This window comes from Nycticebus coucang, chromosome 14, assembly GCF_027406575.1.
Source record: "Nycticebus coucang isolate mNycCou1 chromosome 14, mNycCou1.pri, whole genome shotgun sequence".
NCBI classification, from domain to species: domain Eukaryota; kingdom Metazoa; phylum Chordata; class Mammalia; order Primates; family Lorisidae; genus Nycticebus; species Nycticebus coucang.
In genome coordinates, this window is record NC_069793.1 from 60,877,689 (window position 1) to 60,896,052 (window position 18,364).

The 18,364-nt window shown below is 37.5% G+C and overlaps 2 protein-coding genes across 6 annotated transcripts in view; one reads left to right on the forward strand and one right to left on the reverse strand.

The window, feature by feature from the left end:
* The window catches only part of LOC128565168 (tripartite motif-containing protein 5-like), a 28,706-nt gene extending 12,286 nt beyond the window's left edge, over window positions 1–16,420 (forward strand). For 3 of the 5 annotated variants that reach the window (XM_053561492.1, XM_053561495.1, XM_053561493.1), the window contains exons 5-8: window positions 13,054–13,076; window positions 14,279–14,379; window positions 14,606–14,653; window positions 14,990–16,420. In XM_053561492.1, coding sequence (XP_053417467.1) covers window positions 13,054–13,076; window positions 14,279–14,379; window positions 14,606–14,653; window positions 14,990–15,525 — 708 coding nt within the window. In that variant the 3' untranslated portion in view covers window positions 15,526–16,420. Of the gene's footprint in view, window positions 1–13,053; window positions 13,077–14,278; window positions 14,380–14,605; window positions 14,705–14,894 lie in introns of all 5 variants that reach the window. The other 2 variants (XM_053561494.1, XM_053561496.1) reach the window with 2 other exon arrangements.
* LOC128565170 (serine/threonine-protein kinase Sgk1-like) lies at window positions 10,468–13,075 on the reverse strand. Its single transcript, XM_053561497.1, is given in 2 exon segments — window positions 10,468–12,252; window positions 12,254–13,075. Coding segments are annotated over 2 exon segments (1,335 nt in total). The 5' UTR covers window positions 12,952–13,075; the 3' UTR covers window positions 10,468–11,615.
* Window positions 16,421–18,364: the final 1,944 nt, after the last annotated feature.

An 18,364-nucleotide genomic window follows, 5' to 3' on the forward strand; every position in this document is an offset into this window, starting at 1 on the left:
ATATCATCTGCTATTTTCTTTATGAAACCCTAAGAGGGTCCTTCATCTCCTTCATAATTTTCTTTATGAAACCCTAAGAGGGTCCTTCACCTCCTTTGTTAAGTATATTCCTAGATATTTCATTTTCTTTGAAGCTATGGGGGAGGGAGTTGTGTCCTTAATTAGCCTCTCATCTTGACTGTTATTGGCGTTTACAAAGGCAACTGACTAGTGGACATTGATTTTATATCCTGAGACATTACTGTATTTTTTGATGACTTCCAGGATTCTTGTGGTTGAGTCTTAAGTATAAGATCATACATTAGTAAAGAGAGAGAGTTTGACCTCCTCTGCTCCCATTTGGATGCCCTTTATTTCCTTATCTTGCTTAATTGTATTGGCTAGAATAGTAATGGTGACAGAGGACAACCTTCTCTAGTTCCAGTTCTAAGAGGAAAAGGTTTCAGTTTAACTCCATTCCCCTGTTCTCTGTAATCACCAACATTTATCAGACAGTTTTTCATTGCTCAGCTTAGTCAAGCAAATGCAGTTCAGAATACATATCAGCAAGAATACATATCAAGAATACATATCAGAAGAATCAACATTGTTAAAACGTCTATACCTCCCCAAAATCCTGTTTTTTCCCCCTCATAGAATATGCTGAGAAGTTACCTCTTTTTATTTTCGGGAAAATATTTGAAAAAGACTGGTGTTATTTCTTCTTTATTCAATAGAATTTACCAGTATAGCTGCCTTAGTATTTCTTACACTCTCTCTCTCTTTTTTTTTTTTTTTATTAAGGCAGAATCTTACTATGTCGCCCTCAGCAGAGTGCTGTAGCATCACAGCTCACAGCTATCTCCAACTCTTAGGCTTAAGTGATTCTCTTGCCTCAGCCTCCCAGGTAGCTGGGAGTACAGGCATCTGCCACAATGCCTGGCTATTTTTTTTGTTGTTGTTGTCATTGTTGTTCAGCAGGCCTGAACAGGGTTTAAAACTGGCAACCCCAGTGTATGTGGCCGGCACCCTAGCCACTGAACTATAGGCACCAAGCCAGCATTTCTTACTTTCATGAAAGGTATCAAATTTTTAATTTTTTACATGCTTTTTGTTTATTAAGATTTTTAATCCTTCTTGAGTCTCTCCTTGGTAATGGATGTCTCTATAGGATTATTCATTTCATCTAATTTATAGTCTTTAAGATAGTCATAAGACTTCTTTGTAGTCTTAGACTACACTTAGACTAGACACTTCTGTATCTCTTTAATTTTTATTTTTTTAATTTTAAACTTATTTAAACTGGCATACTATTGTACTGTTTGCAACAAGTGGTTTTGAAATATGTATACATTATGGAATGGCTACATCAAATTAATTAACATACTCATTACCTCACATACTTTTCTTTCAGTGTGAGAACATTTAAAATCTACTCTTTACAATTTTCAAGAATGTAATACATTCTACGTTGTTAACTGCCATGTTGTGCAATAGATATCCTGAGGATATTCCTCCTCTCTATCTGAAGTTGGTATCCTTTGACCAATACCTGCCCATCCTTGCACTACAGTATCCTTTACCTGAATCAATATCAGAGATTATAGGAATAAGTAAGTTTTTCCCTTGTGTAAGTAGCAAGGGAAAATCCTATTTCTATTAATTTATCAAAAGCATTTTTTCATATTCCTATTGATTGTTTGCTGCCTTTTCAGAAATGTCTGAATGAGGGATGAGGGATTGGGAGAGGGGAGGTGGGAAGGGCGTAGAGGGGGTCACAGCGTATGGCATACCTCTTGGGGGTGGGACTTTGCCTAACAAATGCAATCAGTGTAACCTAATTCTTTCTAACCTCAATGAATCCCAAAGGGGGGAAAAGCAAAACTAAAATAAACAAAACAAGAAATAATAGCAAAAATACACATACACACAAAGAAGAAACTTCTATTCAGTTCCTTCACCCATTTTTATATTGGCATATTTGTTTTTCTGCTATTGAGTTGTACTCTTTAGTACTCTTTATGTAGAAAAACAAATATACCAATGTAAAATAATGTGTATATATATGTATATATTTGTTTGTTTGTTTCATTTTGAGACAGAGTGTCATTTGGTTGCCTAGGCTAGAATGCCATGGTATCAGCGTAGTTTACAGCAACCTCAGTCTACTGGGTTCAAGTAATCCTCCTGCCTTAGTCTCCCAAGTAGCAGGGAGTGCCTAGCTAATTTTTATACTTTTAGTAGAGACAGGGTCTTGCTCTTGCTCAGGCCAGGCTCAGACTCTTGACCTAAACTGATTCCCCCAACTTGGCCTCTCAGAATGTGAGGATTACAGGCATGAGCCAGGCCTCTGTATACATTTTGGATATTAAACCTGATTATCAGATATGGCTTGCAAGTATTTTTCTCCAATTCATATGTTGCCTTTTCATTTTTTTTTTTTTTATTAAATCATAGCTGTGTACATTGATATAATCATGGGGCATCATTCACTAGCTTCACAGACCATTTACCAAGTTTCACATATACCCTTGTAAGATGCACCACTGGTGTAATCCCACCTATTCTCCCTACCCACCTCTCCCCTCCCTTTCCCCCTTCCCCCTATTCTTAGGTTGCAACTGGGTTATAGCTTTCATGTGAAAACCCTAAATTAGTTTCATAGTAGGGCTGAGTACATTGGGTACTTTTTCTTCCATTCTTGAGATACTTTACTAAGAAGAATATGTTCCAGCTCCATCCATGTAAACACGAAAGAGACAAATTCTCCATCTTTCTTTAAGGCTACATAATATTCCATGGTGTACATATACCACAATTTATTAATCCATTCCTGGATCGATGGGCACTTGGGCTTCTTCCATGACTTAGCAATTATGAATTGGGCTGCAATAAACATTCTGGTACAAATATCTTTGTTATGATGTGATTTTTGGTCTTCTGGGTATATGCCCAGTAGAGGGATTACAGGATTGAATGGTAGATCTATTTTTAGATCTCTAAGTGTTCTCCATATCTCTTTCTAAAAGGAATGTATTAATTTGCATTCCCACCAGGAGTGCAAAAGTGTTCCCTTTTCTCCACATCCGCACCAACATCTCTGGTCTTGGGATTTTGTGATATAGGCTAGTCTCACTGGAGTTAGATGATATCTCAAAGTAGTTTTGATTTGCATTTCTCTGATGATTAAGAACGATGAGCATTTTTTCATATGTCTATAGGCCGTGCGCCTGTCTTCTTCAGAGAAGTTTCTCTTCAAGTCCCTTGCCCAGCCTGCGATGGGATCACTTGTGCTTTTCTTGCTTATCCGTTTGAGTTCTCTGTGTATTCTTGTTCTTAAACCTTTGTCGGAGACATAACTGCAAATATCTTCTCCCATTCTGAAGGCTGTTTGCTTGCTTTACTTACTGTGTTCTTAGCTGTGCAGAAGCTTTTTACTTTGATCAGGTTCCAGCAGTGTATTTTTGAAGCTGCCTCAATTGCCCTGGGGTCTTCCTCATAAAATACTCGCCCAGACCCATTTCTTCAAGAGTTTTCCCTGCACTCTATTGTAGTATTTTTTTTTTTTTTTGTGGTTTTTTTTTGGCCGGGGCTGGGTTTGAACCCGCCACCTCCGGCATATGGGACCGGCGCCCTACTCCTTGAGCCACAGGTGCCGCCCTCTATTGTAGTATTTTTATAGTTTCATGTCTTAAGTTTAAATCTTTAATCCAGTGAGAGTCTATCTTAGTTAATGGTGATAAGTGTGGGTCCAGTTTCACTCTTCTACAGGTTGCCAGCCAGTTCACCCAGCACCATTTGTTACATAGGGAATCTTTTCCCCACTGAATGTTTTTAATTGGCTTGTCAAAGATCAAATAACGGTAATTAGCTGGATTCATCTCTTGGTTCTCTATTCTGTTTCGTATATCAAACTCTCTGTTTTTGTGCCAGTACTATGTTGTTTTGATCACTATCAATTTATAGTATAGTCTGGGGTCCAGTAGCATGATTCCTCCTGCTTGGTTTTTAATTCTGAGTAATGTCTTGGCTGTTTGAGGTTTTTTCTGATTCCATATAAAACATTGTTTTTTCAAGATCTTTAAAGTATGACAGTGGTGCTTTAATAGGATTGCATTAAAATTTTATATTGCTTTGGGTAATATGGACATTTTAACAATGTTGATTCTTCCCAGCCATGACCATGGTATGTTTTTCCATTTGTTAACATTGTCAGCTATTTCTTTTCTTAGAGTTTCATACTTCTCTTTATAGAGATATTTCATGTCCTTTGTTAGATAAACTCCCAAATATTTCATCTTCTGTGGCACTACTGTGAATGGAATAGATTCCTTAACTGTTTTTTCAGCTTGACTATTGTTGGTATATATAAAGGTTACCGATTTATGAATGTTGATTTTGTAACCTGAGATGCTGCTGTATTCCTTGATCACTTCTAAGAGTTTTGTAGTAGAATCCCTGGTGTTTTCCAGATACACAATCATATCATCTGTGAAGAGTGAAAGTTTGATCTCTTCTGACCCTATGTGGGTACCCTTGATCGCCTTTTCTTCCCTAATTGCGATGGCTAAAACTTCCATTACAACATTAAAGAGCAGTGGAGACAATGGACAACCTTCTCTGCTTTCTGATCTGAGTGGAAATGAATTTAACTCCATTCAATACGATATTGGCTGTGGGTTTGCTGTAGATGGCCTCTATCAGTTTAAGAAATGTCCCTTCTATACCAATTTTCTTAAGTGTTCTGATCATGAAGGGATGCTGGATATTATCAATAGCTTTTTCTTCATCAATTGAGAGAATCATATGGTCTTTGTTTTTTAATTTGTTCATGTGCTGTATATTTATGATTTACGTATATTGAACCAGCCTTGAGACCCTCGGATAAAACCAACTTGGTCGTGGTGTATAATTTGTTTGATGTGTTGCTGGATTCTGTTTGTTAGGATCTTGTTGAATATTTTTGCATCTGTATTCATTAGGTCTATAATTTTCTTTTCTTGTTGGGTCTTTTCCTGCTTTGCAGATCAGGGTGATGTTTGCTTCATAGAATGTGTTGGGTAGTCTTCCTTCTTTTTATATGTTTTGGAACAGGTTGAGTAATATAGGTACTAGTTCCTCTCTAAAGGTTTGGTAGAATTCTGTCGTGAAGCCATGTGGTCCTGGGCTTTTTTTTTTCAGGGAGATTTTGTATGGTTGACGCTATTTCAGAACTTGATATTGGCCTGTTCAACATTTCCACTTGATTCTGGCTAAGTCTTGGAAAGTGATGTGCTTCCAAGTATTGGTCAATTTCCTTCAGATTTTCATATTTCTGAGAATAAAGTTTCTTGTCATATTCATTAAGAATTTTTTTGAATTTCTGAGGAGTCTGTTGTTATTTCGTCTTTGTCATTTCTGATTGATGAAATTAGAGATTTTACTTTTTTTTTTCCTGGTTAGGTTAGGCAAAGGTTTATCTACTTTATTGACCTTTTCGAAAAACCAACTTTTTGATTTATTGATCTGTTGTATAATACTTTTGTTTTCAATTTCATTTAATTCTGCTCTAATTTTGGTTATTTCTTTTCTTCTACTGGGTTTGGGGTTGGAATGTTCTTCCTTTTCCAGTTGCTTGAGATGTCCCATTAAGTTGTTAACTTCCTCTCTTTCCGTTCTCTTGAGGAAGGCTTGCAGTGCTATAAATTTCTCTCTTAGGTATCCCAGAGGTTCTGATAATTCGTGTCTTCATTATCGTTTTGTTCCAACAATTTGGTAATTTCCTTCTTCACCTCATCTCTGACCCAGCTATCATTCAGCATAAGGTTATTAACTTCCATGTTTTTGTATGAGTATGCAGATTCCTATTGTTACTGAGTTCAACATTTATTGATGTTGATCTGAATCCATGGATTCGGGTCCATGGTGATCCAAAAAGATGCAAGGAATATTTTCTATTCCTTTACATTTACTGAGGTTAGACTTGTGACCTAAAATGTCATCAATTTTGGAGTATGTTCCGTGGGCTGATGAGAAGTATATGTATTCAGTTTTGTTGGGATGAAATGTTCTGTAGATATCTGCTAAATCCAAATGTTGGATGGTTACATTTAAATCTAAAATATCTTTGCTCAGGTTCTTATTGGAACATCTATCCAACACTGCCAAAGGAGTGTTGAAACCTCCAACTCTTATGGAGCTGGAGGGGAAATCAAGTTGCTCATTTAATATCTTCATATAAATGGTTGATCATAAATCTATCTTTGCCTTCAAGTGCCCAAGCGATTCTTTCTGGCAAAAGGTATAGAGCTCCATCCTGCTTCTTTTGGTGCACCTTCTTTGCAATCAGCAAAACTTCAGATGAAGTACCCTATTTCCCCGAAAATAAGACTTCCCCTGAAAATAAGACTAGAGCATCTTTGTGAGCACCTTAAAATAAGACACTGTCTTATTTTCGGGGAAACAGGGTAGTTAGCAAAAAAGAAGTGCAGATGAAAGTTACAGCTCTGGGCAGGGAGTAAGCAACTGGCTTGGAGTGGGTTGAATTCAAGGAGCTGAAACCCAGTGGCTGCAGCAGTTGCTAGCTACCACCTGTGTTACTGGGGTGGGGTGTCTTTCCTCCATTGCTGGCTGCAGGAGTCTCTCTCCTCTTTTTTGTTGCTGCTGTTTCTTTTCTCCTTAACTGGCTTCTTTTGATTAAATAGATATTTTTCAGTAGAGAGTTTTAATTTCTCTGATTTTGAGCTACATATTATTTTAGTTGTTTTTCTAGTGGTTACCCTTGGGATTATAATATTCATCTTATCCTGTCACAATGTACTTCAGATTAATACTAACTTAATTCCAGTAAAATACAGAAACATGACTGAAATATTGCTTAATATTTTCTGAAACTTTGTAATCTTATTGTCACATAGATTACATGCATATATGTTTTAACTGATCAATATAGTATTTAATAACTATATTAATAAACTCATGTCTTTAAAGTTACTAAAAATAAATTGGAAAATAAACGATAGCATATTTTCTATTAAGTCACACGTTATAGCATTTCCTTATTGTTTCAGTTTGAATTTAAGTCAATCTCTGGAGGAATATTTTTTCAACTAAAAGCTTTTAAAAAATATTTCTCATAATAAATATTTTTGCTATCTGCCAGCAACAAACTCTATCAGTCTTTACATGGTAACATGTTTTTTCTTAATCTTTAAAGAATATTTTTGCTTTAAATGAAATTCCAGGTTTACAGTTTTCTTTTTCTTTCTTTCTTTATTTTTTTAGAAACAGAGTCTCATTTTGTCACCCTCAGTAGAGTGCTGTGGAGTCACAGCTCACAGCCACCTCCAGCTCTTGGGCTTAGGTGATTCTCTTGCCTCAGCCTCCCAAGTAGCTGGGACTACAGGTGCTCACCACAATGCCTGGCTATTTTTTTGTTGCAGTTTGGCTGAGGCCAGGTTCGAACCTGCCACCCTCGGTATATGGGGCCGGCGCCCTACTCACTGAGGCAGAGGCGCCATCCCTACGGTTTCTTTTTGAGTTTTCCACATGTCAGTCTTGTCCTCTGCTCTCTGTTATTTCAGATAAGGAATCGACTATTAATCATTTTGAAAGCATTTCTTCTGTGATGATTGATTTATTGTTTGATGCTTTCAAAAAGTTTTTCTTTGATTGTAGCCTTCAGAAATTTGTTTATGATGTGTTTATGTGTAGATCTCACTTTATTTATTTAATTTGATGTTCACTGAACAACAATGAGTACCTTAATGTTTTTATAGAATTATAAATTTTTTCCCCTAATTATTTTTTAATTTTTTTTCTCTTTTCATCTGTCGTCTTTCCTTCTGGAAGACCTATTGCATGTATTTTGATAAATTTTGTGTCATCCCACATGTCTGTGAGGTGATTTCTATTTTTTCAATCATTTTCCCTCTGTTCCTTAGGTTACAAAATTTCTGTTGGCTCAACTTCAGGTTCAGAGGTCCTTATGTCTGCTATCTTAATGTGTTATTGAGCTCTTCTGGTACACATTTCATTTTGGTTATTTTACTTCAAATTTTTAGAAATTTTATTTTTTAATCATTTCTATGCCATTGTTTAGATAACTATTTTTATGTCATTGTTTTTATAATTTAATTCCTCAAGCATAGTTCCCCCTTAGAATTTTAACCTGTCGATAATAGTTACTTTGAGTCTTTATCCCCTAAGTCCAACATCTAGGGTCACTTACAGGTGCTTTCTATTTATTATTTTGGTAATTTTTCCTGAGCATGGGTTCTCCTTTGTTGGTTTTTTTTTATGTTTCATAAATTTCAGTTGTAAAATAGATATTTTTGGTATTTTCTTCTTTCTCTGGATTTTCACCCTCCTCCCCAAGAAGGCTGCTTTCATTTTTCTTTTTTTTTTTAATTTTTTATTATTATTGTTATTTTTTTTGTTAACTCATAGCTGTGTACATTAGTGCAATCAAGGGGTACAATGTGCTGGTTTCATATACAATCTGAAATATTCTCATCAAACTGTTCAACTTAGCCTTCATGGCATTTTCTTTATTTTTTCATTTATTTTCTTCCCTAAACTGCTGCTGTGTGTACTGAGTTTAGAGAAAAGTAAAATATAATTTTTATGTGAGGTGTTTTCGTTTTTTGTGTTGCGTGTCCACATATGTTTGCTTCATCTTTAAACTCAAGTAGAAGTTACGCTTAATCCCGTTAAGCCTTTCCTGATGTCAAGTGGGCACATTCAGTGTTCAGACTGTTTAAAATCTGCCATAGTTTATGCTTCTACTGATTGTTTCACTTCTTCTTTCCACATGTGTGTATTTTTAGCATGGCCAGATTGTGTGCCACTTCTTTTTTCTTTTTCTTCTTTTTAGAGAGATACTCTTGCTCTGTTGCCCAGGCTAGTAGCCCCCTGCATACTAAAACTTCTGGGCTCAACTGATGTTCCCCGCTCAACTTCCTGATTAGCTGAGACAGCAGGGGTACACTACCATGCCTGGCTAATTGTTGTATTTTTTGTAGAAATGGAGTTTCTTTTGGTTGCTCTGGCTGGTCTCAAAGTCAAGGCCTCAAGGTATCCTCCTAAAAGTTTTGGGATCTAAAATTACAGGTGTGAGCCACCCTGAGCAAGCAGCATATTACTTAATCCTACTTCAATTTGTATCTGCTAATGAATAGGCCTTTTCACATCCTGTTGTGAAGTCTTAACTACTCCTTCATCTTTGTCTCCTCCTGCAGATCTTATTATTACAGTCTCCCTTTATTCTAAGAGGACTTTTCCTTCATATCACTTCTCAGTGTAACTGACTATATCTTACATCACACCATTAGAGTACAAGCTCTCTGAGGTTGGAAACATACCATTCCTGTGTTTTGCTCATTATTTTATTTTTAGAACCTACCATGCTCAATAAATGTTTGTGGTTAAATGCAAAGAAAAAAATTAGTATCTGAAATGCCTGTGTTTCAAGCAAGAATGCAGTAGTGCTTTGAAGAACGGCATCTGATCCCATGCAGACAGATGTGCAATTTGCAATTCAAAACATTTTTTGTAAAAACTTATAAGTTCTCCCTTCTTCTGGGAGATTCACATTTCCTTCATGTATGGAAAATAAAATCTATATAGAGTAACAAGTAGCATTTGGAGAAAAATATATACCAGATGTTGATGATAAGGTTTAAGTTTCACAATTCAGCTATGACTGAAGTTATAATTGCTCTTTATAAAATAATTTTTACTACTCCATCCAGTTTTATTTGGTTATGTCATATACGACATAAAATTTATAATACAAAGAGCAAAACTCTATACATTGCTACTAAATAAATCAGTATCTGTGATGATAAAGAAGAGTAGATAACATGAAGTCCTTAAGGATGTAGATTAAACTGGGCAGGTAGAGACTGAGTTTAGGTTAAACATTGAAGTTTTAGGACGTTAATTGAGTAGATTTAAAATTCTGGATGATATATACAAGACAAAACAGAGAGTGGCTGGTGCTACAGATTAGCATCCTGAATTGTTGATCCTAGTAGCTCCTTCATTATTGAATGTATTAAACTGCATTTAATTGACAAATTTCAGTAAAAATAGAGAGTTGGAAATCAACTGCACATATGTGAGTATTGAATTTGAGGGACTGGATGAGGTCAATAATAGTTAATGTATAGAATTTTTAAAAGTGGCTGGAGAAACATCTATACTTCATACACTTATTTGCTTGTATGCTACCCCTTACAAAAACTATGTAAACTTCCTGAGAACTATTATTAATTCATCTTTGAGTCTCCAAAACCAAGCACAGTGATTGGCAAATAATAGTGAATCAGTTTACACATCTGTTGAATAAATCAAAGAATCATGAATTATTTAAATCATCTCATGGGAACCATGTACATTTGGGCAAAAATAAAAATTATGGCCATCTTCTTTCTCTTATAAACATGTCCCATCTTCACATGTTAGAAACCTCTCCCTGATGGTTGAAAGTTGTTTCTACTTTTTAGGGAACTTGACCACCTCGCATGAGTTTTCTGGATGATTGGCCTGAGTTTTATTTTTACTTTTACATCTATAGCCTTCTCCATTCTTAGCATACCAGGCACTGATGGAAATGTGATACAGCTTTTTAAGTGAGGAGATTCTATTATTTCTTTTTTTTTGAAGATTTTATTGCAAACCAAAATTGGTTTATCACACACAAAAATAGCTGTGTGGTGGGAAGGATTGTACATATTATAACCATGTTAATTACAGTACATTAAAATGGTGGTTTACATTACAAATAAGCCTATAAGTTTAAATATACTAGTGTTATAACCCAATGTACAGATTTTCTTTATACAATACATACAGTTATCAGGAATGCAAATAAAAAAACAAATAATGCCCATTTTACAGGTGACATTTTTAAACAATGAAAACACCAACGGCTCTGACTGACAACTGGGGCATTGGTCCATAAAACCCCTTTCTAAGAATAGAAATATTTGTAGCAGCAATGCTTTCTTTAAGCATCTGAATATAAGTCATTGCAAAACCATTTCAATAAATTTAGTTTTAACTGTATCTTACAAAAAATAAAGTCTACACATAAATTTATCTTCCAAATGTGGAAGAAACAAACAATGTCCCACGTTGTAGTGTGCTGCAAGTGTCACATTGATGCTTATAACAAAATCCATCATCTGTGATCAAGCATACCACACTCATTCCACTGTTCACAGAGTAAGTCCACAAGGACAAAGTAAAGAACTGAAACACTGTGCAACAGGAAAAGCTTTGGAGCTAACACGATCTCTTCAGAAAAGGCACATTTCATAATATTCGTTATCATAGCCTAGATAAACCTGCAGGAGAACCTTCTCTTAGAGCACTGCCTTCCTTCTGACAAGACTCCTGTATCTAAGGTGGCACTCTAATGCTCATTTCAGAGATAGCACCACGTTGGAAGTAAGAATAAAAATGAAAATGTCATGAGCTAACTGAGGATGTGCTCTTCCAAAAGCTTCCAGCAAACAGTGTGCAAGATTGCTAAGCTTCCAGAGATGTGCAAATTCTCTTTTAAAGATGTCCTGTCAGCTGGCAGCTCCGCCAAAAGGCTAACTAAAACATTTAAAACACACAAAATCCTTCAAAAGCAACCCCAAGATTGTTCAGAGGAAGGAGTCCATGGGAGGTGCGTAGGAGAAGCCTAGGAAAGCCTCCGCAGCTTCCTTGACTCTGGCTGTGATGAGGATGCTGTCAGGGGACCTGCCAATGGAGTTGGGGACTGGCTCTTCAGTAAACATGGGATCAAAGTGCCACAGGTCTCTGGGTCCACTCACATTTGGGTTACAAGGAGGAGTAATCTTCTTATTAATGAGATCATCCCAGTTAATTAGGGAGAAGAAGACATGACTCTTAATCTCCATAAAGTCATCCTTGGCACCAAGCTGCTTTGTCCTGTCCTTCTGCAGGAGGCCTTCCAGGAGGTGCCTTGCAGAATTTGTGATATTTGGTTTCAACTGGAGGGGCTTGTTCAGAATGTTGTCGTACATCTCAGCTGTGTTTCGGCTATAAAAAGGAGGCAGGCCATACAGCATCTCATACAGGACGGCCCCCAGGCACCACCAGTCCACAGTCCGGTCATAAGGCTGCTTATGGAGCACCTCAGGTGCCAAATACTCAGGTGTACCACAGAAGGTAGACGTCATGCCATTGTGCTCATTGTTTTCCTTGCACAGTCCAAAGTCGGTAAGGACAATGTGTCCCTGGGAGTCTAGCAGAATATTCTCAGGTTTTAAGTCTCTAGACAATGTTCAGAGAGTGCAGGTAACCCAAGGCACTGGCTATTTCAGCAGCATGGAAACGAGCCCGTGGTTCCAGGAAGCAGCGCTCCCTCTGGAGATGGTAGTACAACTCTCCACCATTAATGTAGTCTAGGACAAAGTACAATTTGTCTGCAGTCTGGAAAGAGAAGTGAAGGCCCACCAAGAAAGGGTGTTTCACATTCTTCAATAAAACATTGCGCTCTGACATAATATGCTTCTCCTCTTTCTTTTTCAGGATTGCTTTCTTCTGTAAAACTTTAACTGCATAGAACACTTCTTCTGCCTTGTGTCTTGCTAGAAGAACCTTTCCAAAACTGCCTTTCCCAATCACTTTCAAGAAGTGAAACTCAGATGGTTTAGCATGAGGGTTGGATGATGGACCAAGGTTGATTTGCTGAGAAGGACTTGGTGGAGGAGAAGGGTTGGCATTCATAAGCTCAGGCTCCTGGGGCTGGGAGATTTTCAAGATGGACTGAACTTCTGGGTGCTTGAATGCATAGGAGTGGTTAGCAATCTTCTGAATAAATTCGTTCAGGCCCATCCTCCTTTGTTTCATGAAAGCCAGTCCGCTCAGAAGGAAGGACTCGCTCCTTTTCTGCGCCTCGGCCCTCTTTTTGTGGCGGGGCCTCAGCAGAGACTTGAGCCGGGCCCAGGCCAGCGCACCCTGCATCTCCCTCATGGGTAGCGGCGGCGGCGGGGCGCAGTGTGCACGAGCTGCGTTTCCTTGAAGGAGCCGCCGTCTCTATTATTTCTTAATTTATATTTTCTCTCTTTTTCCTAGGATGTGAATGGCATGATAAAAAGGTATGTGTGGGACCTGACCAGGGACAGTCCTTTTGTGCTGTGAGAATAAATTTGTAATCTTTAGAATTGTCTGGTGTTCAATAGAATAAAAGATCTCCTAGGGAGGAAAATTTAGCTATAGTGTTATCTTAAATATCTGGCCACAAATCTGGGTTTGAGTGCTTTGTAACTATTGAGAATAGACCACATTCTATGTTAGGAAATTTAGGTGGTAGAAGACACAAGAGTTTGCATCAGTAGTGGTATTAGAGATAAGGTGTTATATCACCTTTTATACCTATATCGTACTCTACTACTCTATTTAATAGGTGCTTGACCTACTGTGGGAGAGATGCATCTTTTCTGTCTACAGTGTACCCAGATTTGCATATTGGATAATTCCTATATATTTATATTTTTCTCCTAGGAATAAGAGAGACAGGCCTTCTTTGTCATTCGATTTAGATTTCAAAAAATAGATGTAAATTCCTAAAAACAGTATTTTGGTTTTGGTGTAAGCAATGGATCCATCTTGTTCAGCTCCAAGGATCTAATGGATCTATCCACTTCAGAAGAATATGGAAAAGCAGCATCCTTGTGTCTACAATTGCCCACCCACTTGGTAGTATCAAGCTTTTTCAAACACATGAAATTCAGACTAGTTTTAACTTGGTGCTCACAATATCTTTTTTGATGAGTGTTGGTAATTTTTCCCAGAGAACCTGAAACCTCAGATATTGTCTATCGAACTTCCTACTGTGAATAGGCATTAAAGATCCTGGGTCTCTCCAGATAGAATTTCCACACTTCATATGTCTCAAAAACTCAGGTACCAGGTTCTACAACCTCACATCCATAGCAACAATTGGCTCAAAATTAACTCAATTTTTTTTTAAGTCACTAAAATGTTTTGTTTTAAAATCCATTTCATGATTTCCTATGATTTCAAGGAGATAGAGATGGAAAGGTTAATTATTTCATTTTAGAAGGAAGAAACTGTGCATCTGAGGAGGTTAAGACATTTCCATGATCACCCAGAGAATACATGGAAAGGTGGACATGAGCATATTTCATCTGGTTCCAGGGTCAGGAGTCGGTACTTTCCCTTCTCAGGTTCTCCAGGGTAGAGAGGTCAAGTGCACCAGTGGGGTGAAAGGATACAAAGTCAGTGATGTTCAAGGGACACAAGATTAGAGCTATAGAGGTCAATTTTTTTCATATAGGTATGAAACCTTGACCTTGAAGAAGCCAAAAACGTTTCCCAAGGAACAAAGGAAAGTATTTCCACTGCCTGATCTGAGAGGATTGCTGCAAGTGCTTAAAAGTAAGGAGAGCTAGATCAAGTGGATGGCTGTGGAAATCTAGGGGTGGCATGGGGTAAATGGGGGAGAGGGTACAGTTTCTAGGTACGGATAGAGGAGATAAGTGAGGACTGATGTGCATTGGTGATGTGGTCATATTCAGTGGCCAATGGCCAGGTGCCCAGTTCATCCTTTCATTCATGAGTTCATTGTTCTACCATAGTCTCCTCTTTTTCCTCAAATCTGTAGGAGAGATGTATGTCAGTGCAGAGCTGAGAGAAGCCCGCCGTCACTTGGGTGAGAAGTCACACTATGACAACCCACTATGTTATTATCTTTTATATCTGGTAGATCTCATGTCTTTTTTTTTTTTTTTTTTTTTTTTTTTTTGTAGAGACAGAGTCTCACTTTATGGCCCTCGGTAGAGTGCCGTGGCCTCACACAGCTCACAGCAACCTCCAATTCCTGGGCTTAAGCGATTCTCTTGCCTCAGCCTCCCGAGCAGCTGGGACTACAGGCGCCCGCCACAACGCCTGGCTAGATCTCATGTCTTAAGATCCACGTTTCTTCTTCTGACACACATACACCTACCCCTCCCAATAACCTGTGAATGAGGGTATTTTTTTCCTACAGTTTATCTGACGCTGGTTCCAATGAACAATTCAAATGTCATCATTTCTTCAGATAACAGAGAAGTGAGATCTGGCCAGGATGACTGGTATGCCGAAGAATTGATACAGGACAATTATGATATCCTGGGCTCTCCATGTTTCACATCAGGGAAAGGTTACTGGGAGGTAGATGTGACCAACAAACGTTCTTGGATCCTGGGTGTGTATGTTAAACACGGTCTCCCATTCAATGAGAAGGTTCATAACACAGCAAATGTATGTTATCAACCTAGAAATGGCTACTGGGTTATAGGGTTAAAACATAAATCTCAATATATTGCTTTTCAGGATTCTTGCTCTTCTGATACTTTGCCCCTCTCCCTGACTGTCCCTCCTAATCGTATTGGGGTTTTCCTAGACTATGTTGCTGGCACTGTCTCATTTTTCAATGTTACAGACCATGGGTCTCTCATCTATAAGTTCTCTACACATTTTCGACATCGTGTTCATCCATATTTCAATACTACAGCATGTCAGGGCCGCATGACTCTGTGCTAACTGAGTACCTAAACCTTCTTGCATACTTGACCACTTCTCCGCAGCACCTCTTGCTTGCCTGGCTGCATGTCATACACCTGAACTCATTGGTGCTATTTTAACCATCATTTCCTTGCCATCTTCCTTCTTTCTATTTGAGCATCCTTTTCTTAGCAATAAGATGTAACGAACTGCCTCATGCTATTTTCTTCTGAATATTTTCCTTACATGTCATGGCAAATTTGATTCATTATTTTCCATAATCCCAATGAAAAATGACTGAGACTTCATAAAGTATGACAATGTTGAGATAATACTCCTGCCAAATCCTCATAACCCAATTCTCTGTGACACTGACTAAGAAGAAAAAGAAAAACTTTTCAACAACCTTTCTATATTATTGTGCTCACTAAAGAATGAGCTTTCCTAGCATGTAGCTTATTCAACAAAGAATTAAGGAGAAACTGTCATAAGCAGCATATACTCCAAGTAGATATTTTGTATCTAGAGTATCTTGAGTTCAAATCCTGTCTCTCCATACACTAGCAGTGTAATCATGATTAATATATTCATATGGCTGTGTTTATTTTCTCAAAATAATTTTGGCATTAAAAATGTCAGGTGAAGTATTGGTGTTCGACTACATAGTAGAGTGATTAGAGTTAACAATAACATGTTGCATATTTCAAAATAGAAGAGAGGATTTTCAATGTGCTATTCTGTAAGAAATGACAAGTGTTCAAAGTGCTGGATATGCTAATTACCATGATTTGATAATTACACAATGTATGCTTGCATGGAAACATCACACTGTACCCCATAAATATGTAGAATTATATGTCAATAAAAAACAAAATAAAAAGCAAAATTTACATTTTACTTTGGATCATTATGCAAAAATAAATTCATAAAGTAAAAGGCATCAATGTGTCTCAACTTAATAATATGTATTTGTTCTACTAATTACTAAACACAATAAGCTGTGTTAGTGACTCATGAAACAAGTTGTGCTTTCGGGGAGACAAGGGTTAGGTTTACTGAATTCTCATTTTTTAGATGTCAGACACCACTATCAAGGCTATTCTGGTTTTCCCTTTGGTATAAACACACACATACACACACACAGACACCATTTAGATTTTAATTTTAGTTCTGTGTTGCTATATATTAGCTCCTATCAAGTAAACTAAATTCTATGGGATTGAGTTCACTTGTAAATATAACAAAAATAATAAAGAAATTTGTGTGAGACAGAGAGAGGAAGAGCAAGCTGAGCAAGCTCTTTGGTGTCTCTTGTTTTTTTCCTAAGGCAGAGCCTCAAGCTGCCACCCTGGGTAGAGTGCTGTGGCATCACACCTCACAGCAACCTGCAACTCCTGGGCTTAAGTGATTCTCTTGCCTCAGCTTACCTAGTAGCTGGGACTACAGGCAGCCACCACAATGCCAGGTTATTTTCTAGTTGTAGTTGTCATTGTTGTTTAGCAGCCCTGGGCTGGATTTGAACCCTCCAGATCCAGTGTATGTGGCTGGTGCCTTAGCCATTTGAGCTATAGGCACTGAACCTGGAGTCTCTTTTGATAAGACACTAGCCTTTCTGGATCAGAGCCCCATCCTCATGAACTCATATAACCTTAAGTACGTTTTTAGAGGCTCCATCTCTAAATACAGTCACACTGGACTTTAATATATGAATTTTGGAGGGTTGCAGAGGGAGAAAGGAGGCCGAGTGCTTGCACACCCCAAAGACAAATTCTGTTGCCATAACTACAGAATGTTGCAGGACCAAGGGGAGGAATCTTTCATAATCCTGAAAGAGATTTAGAAATCAGGGTACAAGAGGCTCAGTGAATGCCAGACAGATACTACATACATTGGCAGATGAACTTCACCATAACATATAGCTATCAGACTGTCTAAAGTCAATGTGGGCCTTTCACACTCAAATATAGTGGTATGCAACTATAGTCCCAACTACTAGGGAGGCTGAAGCAAGAGAATCACTTGAATCTAGGAGTTTGATGTTGCAGGAAGATGTGATAATGTCACTGCATTTTGCCTGGGTGACAGATCAAGACTGTCTCAAAAAGTAAAAAATAAATAAGTAAATGAATAAAGTCAATATGAAGTAAAAAATTTTACAAGCAGCAAGATAAGAGTATCTAGTGACTTATAAAGGAAAGACCACCAGACAAACAACAGATTTCTCAGCAGAAAATTTACTAGCCATGAGAGATTAGGGACTTTTTTAAATTTTTAATTTCTTAAAAAGAACTATCAGCCAAGAATTTTATATACTGATAAACTAAGTTTCATAAATGATGGGGGTAAAAAGCCTTTCCCAGTAAAAATACTCAAGGAAGTTATCACATCTAGATTGGCCCTAGAAGAAAGGAGGATTCCAAACATGAATATGAAAAGTTGATACTTGCCATCACAAAGAAATGTGAAACTATGAAACTCACAAGCCTTATAAAACAATTACACAATTAAGACTACAAAACAACTAGGTGAAAATTACAATTATGACTTTGGTGTAAAAATATATTCCACACAACTGGAAACCAAAAGTGAACAGGAGTGGTAAGACTTAACATTATATAAAATAGACTTTAAATCAATAACAGCAAAAAATTAAAAAAAAAAGTCATTACATAATGATAGAGACCAATTCAAAAAGAGTATATAACAACCCTAAATATATATGCACCCAAAATCAGAGTACCCAGATTAATATAACAAATACTACTAAGCCTAAGAAAAGATATAGGTAACAATATAATAATGGAAGACTTTAGGCAGCACCTGTGACTCAAAATAGTAGAGGGCCAGCCCCATATACCGGAGGTGACGGGTTCAAACC